Source organism: Nansenia antarctica (genome assembly GCF_963989245.1).
Source record: "Nansenia antarctica genome assembly, chromosome: 14".
Classification (NCBI taxonomy): domain Eukaryota; kingdom Metazoa; phylum Chordata; class Actinopteri; order Argentiniformes; family Microstomatidae; genus Nansenia; species Nansenia antarctica.
The window spans coordinates 31368678-31375405 of NC_137684.1; the positions used below are offsets into that span (position 1 = coordinate 31368678).

General features: G+C 41.9%; 1 protein-coding gene across 1 annotated transcript in view; it reads right to left on the reverse strand.

Annotated features, from left to right (window-relative positions):
* The window catches only part of fezf1 (FEZ family zinc finger 1), a gene marked incomplete at both ends in the record, with an annotated part of 3343 nt that extends 982 nt beyond the window's left edge, over window positions 1-2361 (reverse strand). Inside the window, 3 exons of the mRNA XM_080544801.1 lie at window positions 56-188; window positions 1026-1160; window positions 1492-2361. Coding sequence (XP_080400927.1) covers window positions 56-188; window positions 1026-1160; window positions 1492-2361 — 1138 coding nt within the window. The remainder of the gene's footprint in view (window positions 1-55; window positions 189-1025; window positions 1161-1491) is intronic.
* Window positions 2362-6728: the final 4367 nt, after the last annotated feature.

The window sequence follows — 6728 nt, forward strand, 5'->3', positions numbered from 1 at the left end:
TTTTCCAATCCCACCTCATCCAAAACAACAAAGCATTGCAGTTTTTCTTTCTCACCTTTCTGATGAAATCCTTTCCCGCAGAACTCGCAGACGAACGGTTTGTACCCCGCGTGGATGCGCGTGTGCGTGTTGAGAGTTGAGCTCCGGTTAAACGCTTTCCCACACTGGTTACACTTATGAGGCTTTTCCTGTTAATCAAAGATACATACAATCAAATACATCTGCAATACAGTGTCGCAGTTGATGTGTTCTAATGACGGATTCAAACATGATATTAAACGACTTATAGTCTATTATTATTATTATTATTATTATTATTATTATCATCTGTTTCATATTTTTAATGTGTGGATGAAACAACGAGTTGACAATGTTTACAATTAAATTATACAATGACATGGCCTATAGGCCTACAACATTTGACCATAACACAATTAAATATAATAATTGTATAATAACACAATAAAGTCACGTTTTAAAACAATGTTATGAGCCACGGATTTAATTAGTTTTCACTGATTGAGCTAAACATGAATGACTTGTCTTTGACTGTGATGATGGAGAACGATTGAATGTGAAAAGCGGTATAAAAACATGGTTTTCACCAGGTACGAGGAGGAAGAAGGGCTTTGATAGTCACCAGTTGTTTTCACAGATTATTTGTTTATTTACATTATCTGTTTTCTATTGTTGGTAAATATGTAAATATGTAAATACATTTGATTTAATTTTTAAAAAAAAATATTATATTAATATCGAAGTCAACTGCAGATTATTAATTATTAATCTCTGAGTATTGGAGAAGGGGAAGGATTAAATAAGTTTATGCTTCTTCCTACTCCTTTTCGGACATGTGAAGTAAATAGTGTTTTTGTTTTGTTTTTGTTTTGTCTTTTGTTGTTATAACTATTTCTTTTCACATGTTCGAAATAAAGCTTTCATTCAATGTTTGTGTTGTGGTTTGTACCTGGGTGTGGATGATCTTGGGTTAGGGTTAGGGTTATTGGATGTTTGTGTGGTTGTACCTGGGTGTGGATGATCTTGTGGCGGCAGAGGGTGCTGGCCTGGCGGAAGCCCTTCCCGCAGACCTTACAGACGAAGGGTCTGGCCCCGGTGTGGACGGGCATGTGGCGCGTTAGATTGTAGTGCGCATTGAACACCTGAACAGAGAACAATAATAATAATGATTAAAACCACTAGAAAGCATACGACGAGCGCACACACACACCACCACATTGTATTTTGATTTGGATGTTGTTCAAGATTCAAGATTCAAGATTCATAAGATTGCTTTATTGTCTGTCACAGAGTGACAGAAATTCTCCTTTGACAGGCTTTGTGCAGTTCATGAATACGTTATCCACATTAAAAACACACATAGGTCACATACATACAATAAAAACAGACAGATATAACAGTGTTTATAAAATGTAGTGCCTATTTAAAAAGGCTAGTCGTTTAAAAAATAATAGTAAGAAAAACAGTTGTTACCTTTCCGCAAACTTCGCAGGTGAACACTTTGGGTTTGCCAATCGGACAACCATGACTGTTCAATTTCGACGAGCCCTTGAAGAGTTTGTCCGACAGTATGTGTGCGCTCTCCTTCATGTACTGGTGGAGTTGGCTCTGAGAAAGGTCTTTAAACGATGATGCCACTCCGGACGACGTGAATCTGTCTACGCAGTGAGACACCTTGTTCTTCTCCGCCTGCAGGAAAGCAGCTTTGTGCTGCCGGGCCTGATGGACCAGCCCCGGGGAGGACAGGACCCAGGAGGCCATGCTGGGGTGGAGGTTGACCGGGGGACACGACGCACTCTCCCCGGCGCAGTTCAGGTAACACACCGTGGCCCCCAGGGCGTGGAACGACGACTGGTTCACCACCCGAGGTCGGAAGAGTTTGTACTGTCCCACCGAGGGGGGGCTCACCACGTCAGGCTGCTCGCTCTTATAACCCAGCCCGATGCCCACCTGGACCAGCTCGCTGGGACTATAGGAACCGGCGTCGAAGTGACTCTGTGTCTCTAATCCGTTAACCAGCTTGTTGTGACCCGGTGGCTCGTATGCAGCCAGCGGCACGAAGGGGATCATGCAATGCAGCGCAGACGGACCCATGTTGAGCGCCTGGTGCTTCGGGTGGTCCGCTTTGCCCACCGTGGGAGCGTGGTGATGGTGATGATGATGGTGGAACAAGTTGGGGAGGAAGGGTATCGACTTTGGCTCCGGCGTCCTGGCCATAATCCGTTCGATGGAGAAAGCGAGAGGCTTGGTTGAGGTGATCATGTTTCCACCGGCAGGCAAGCTTTCAGAAGCCGAGGGGGAGCCACATATCCCCGCTGAGTGGCAGAGCAGCGCACTGTCCATGACTGTCTGGAGCTCCGTGTTGTAGATATGTTTGATTCCTTCTTCTCACTGGCCCACCCCAGAGGACATCCTTCGGCGCAGAGCCCCCCACTAGCCCCCCACACTGTTCCCGCTTGCGTTGATTCTGGACCAGCAGACACGTATGTGTTCTAGCCGGACTGATGCTCAATAAGGCGTGTTGTTGAGTCAATAAACGCAGCCAAAGACCCTCGCCAATCGTTACGCGTCCAAAGAAGAAGAGAGAGAAAGTAAAGTAGATAATTGCTCAATTCTCTTTCCATCAATTCTCTCCCACTTGTCTCCGCCGAGCCGGTCGACCACCAGAGGCTCTGGGTGCGTGTGTGTCTCAGGAGGAGGTGATCTTTAAGAGTCTCGTTCAACTGCAAGCTTTGGGCACCTCGGAGGTCCCCTTGTGGCTTCTATCGGAGGTCCCCTTGTGGCCCCTTGTGGCTTCTCTGGTGACATCATTTGAAGTCGCAGAGAGACGCCAGACCTTCCGCGGGGTCAGTGTGTGTCAGCGTTTGACATATCAGAGTCTGACTTCTATCTTTTCTGGTCGTTTCTAAGTGGGACGTCGCTAATAATGATGTACGAAGAAGCCCAACACACCAAACAATAGAGGCGGTGTTTAGTTTTTTTTATGCATCGGATTGGCCTACAGACTGCGCTGCATGTAGGGGAGGACGGGGTTGGTCGTCACACTTTTTACTGTTATTTGAATCCCTCACAAACTGTATCCTTTATAGATTCCATTTCCCGTGTAAAGGAAGTCTGAAGTGTCAGGTAGTAATGGAGTGGCCTTACTCTCCTTAAGATTATTCTGTTCAGAAGATGTGGACCATCAAATACGTGTTGTGCACTTGTGACAACCATCCCCATTGTGGGGTTGGTTGTCACACACTATGGCAGGGGTCCCCAAACTACGGCCCGCGGGCCGGACACGGCCCACCCCCACACTTGGACCGGCCCTTTGAACAACATTTCTAACTGCAATTGCGGCATTGCGCCGACGTGGTGGCGGGGGCGCTGTTTAGCAAATAAGTTAGCTTTCGTGTTTGCTAGCGAAATAGCTGATAGTTGATGTTGACTGCTCAAGGAGAATACATATTTGAAAGTACAGAATGCCTGAGAGCATTATATTGCATTATATTACATTACATTTTGAATGGTCATCTGGTGCCTGAATATTGTGTTTTCCTTTACATAAATAATGACATTTCCACCATAAATTGATGCAGAAAGGGCACAAATTGCATCTAAATTCACCAGAATGCAAGAAATGAAGTGTTTGATGCTCGTTTAAGGACCCCCAGACAGCCCTGCTTCATGGGTCCCCCCGTGTATGATGAGGGTCCTCCCTCAAGTATCAGACTGTAAAACGGATTATATTTCATTGACATATCACTATAGGTATAAATTCCATCCAAATTCAACTGTTTAGACTTTGTTTGCATCCACCAGTGCTCTCCTGCGCGCAATTGCTTTGCGCGACCGCCTCCATTCCACTCCGTTCCATATTATTTTATGTTAGAGACCGACCCAGGCCCCCCATCACAGAAAGGAAAAATGATGTGGCCCTCACAGAAAAAAGTTTGGGGACCCCTGCACTATGGGGTTGGTTGTCCCTATGTTATTTTAATGGATTAAAAAAAAAAAAAAACAGAACTGAATTTAAAAGTTTAATTTCAGTGAAATACATCACTTAACATCAACTTAACACATATTAACACATCTTAATATAACACCAACAATAACATTATTTTTTATTTTATTTTTATCTTTAGGCCTATAACACATGTGACAAGCAACCCCAAATAGAATGTGACGACCAACCCCAACTGGAATTTCTTGCTAGCAACAGGGCTAACAACCATTGAACAACTAGCTAGCTAGAAACAATCTAATCTATAGCTTTCCCTTTATACTTTTTAATGGTAATAATTGTTTTGTTATAAACCCATTGTGTAAAAGCATAGAAGAAAAATAATGAAGTGCTGAATATTTACAATTTGACATGAAAAACACAAAACGTCCTCTCGCCTCAAGTTGAAGTGTCTTATATCCAGAGAAGACATGTAGCTGAATCCTGATCTCAATTGTGAACATTTCAGTACCAATATTTCGCGACAGCGCCACCTAGTGGCCGAAATATGATGAGTGTGACAACCAACCCCTTCCTCCCCTAGCCTAGATATCCTTGTCTTAGTAACAGATATGTTGACTATTCCAAATACCACTATCTCTTTATTCATAAAATAACTATCATGCAAGCAGTTCATTAACTTACGAATCGAGTTTTATGCTTAATGAACAGGTCCAACTGCCTCTATAAAAGGCTTGTCTAATGATAAAACAAGCTACATTGCAATAATGAATTAAATATATCACTATATGACAATGAACTAACGTGTATAGCCTTGCATTCATCAGGGCTTTGAGGAAGCTTTTGAAAGCTGAACCATAATACAACATACCTCAAAAACCAGTCAGTGGCAAAGCAGCGATGCTGCTGTCATTGTAGGATTAAGGTTTAACATCCACCCGGGATCCTGGAGGGACAGGACTGTTTCATTTCCTCCGTGTTTCACTTCTAACAAACCCAGCCGGGATAGAAAGCTGCCTGGCCCCCCGTTAGAACAGCCTGGCTACGGAACGTCTCAGATGAATCAGAAGGATGTTCAAAGCCCAACGTGACGCTCAGCTCAGGTAAATAAGCGCATTCATTCTAGGCGATGTTGACCTCATTTGAAATGAAACCGAAGTTGATGAAAACAAATGATGTTTATTTATTTTTTTACTGAGATTAATAAGATCATTAAAATAAAAAAATAAAAATAGCAAAGCGTGTTAATGCTACTGTGTACGGTGACAACGTGTTGTATTAAATAATTAGCCTATTAGAAGTTTAGAATTAAAATGTGTATTTATTATCACTGGAAATCATAACATAATAGCCACACAATAATAACAATACAAACAATACAAACAATACAAATAACAATTAACAACAGGTTAATTATGTCTACAGTTGTAGCCTACGTGTATTATTATTATTATTATTATTATTATTATTATTATTATTATTATTATTGTTATTATTTGTTTGTTGTATCTATTTTCATCTTAATCATAATCATCATTGTTATCAATATTGTTATTCTTATTAAACTGTTATTATTATATTATTATGTATTATTTCAAACCATTATCTTGGTGACATCTAGATTTTATTGCCTCACAGCCACAAATTGGTCGTTAAAATGCGGTTCTGTGTAAAATAGCCTGTAATCAGAGACGTGTTAAAGGGAACCAGCGGGGGGGGTGCAGCGGGGGGGGTCTCATTCAGATAAACCCGTATGGCTGCTGGGTCACACATACGCTGAGAGCGATCTGGACCTAAACATCTTCGAAATAATTGTAATTCTGATTGTAGGCCTAAATTAACTCTGACTGATATTTACGTCAAAGTACATTTCTGAGTCCCCTTATGTTCCTGTATGATGTTTCCTCATATCAGAGTTTGGCATCAGGACGGAGCGACACACTTTCCTTCTCACGTCTCAGAGGAAACATCAACGACGAGTCAAATATTGATGAAACATGATGCCTTGAATTCGTTGGCAGATCTTTTTTATTTTTTTATTTAAGCGGTTTTAGTTGCCTTAATTGTCAAACTAAAATAATCCTAACAATAATATATTACTTTAATCATTTTTCATCTTTAGACATAAATAATAAGCAAATCATCAAACCTCCGTCAGATTAAGGGACATACATAATTCGTTCCTCCTCTTAAGGCCAAAAGCAGCAGTTAGCTTTCTCCTCTGTCCAGGGGACTGATAGGCTACAGGCCAAAGAGGGGATATACTCTAGAACAATTTCTATTTTATGGGTTAGGGTTGTTCGAAACACATCTTAAGGCTATTAACATGAACATGGAGATGGAGATGGACCCAAGCTCTTTCCGCTAAACATTATAGAAATATTCACATTCACGTCCAACATGGGAACTAAACCAAACCATCTAACAACTCCTTAGGTGAACACTGGCCTAATCACTGATCACCATTAACTGCTGTGACATTACACCCTTAGTCATTGGGGGGGGGGACTGGGGGACTGGGGGACTGGGGGGGACATCTGATTGGATCATTCTACCGGAGCCGACGCAGCGCTGGTGACAGACGGACCGGGCCGGACCGTGATGCTCACTTAGCCTGTTATTTAAAACAAATAATACAGATATATATATTTTTAATAAACAAAGCTTCCAATATTGATTTTTTGCCTATGACAATATCTACCTCATCTTGTTGCTAAACGGAGGGAAACGTAGAAATACCAGCGCTGGTTAAGCAGTTAGGTAT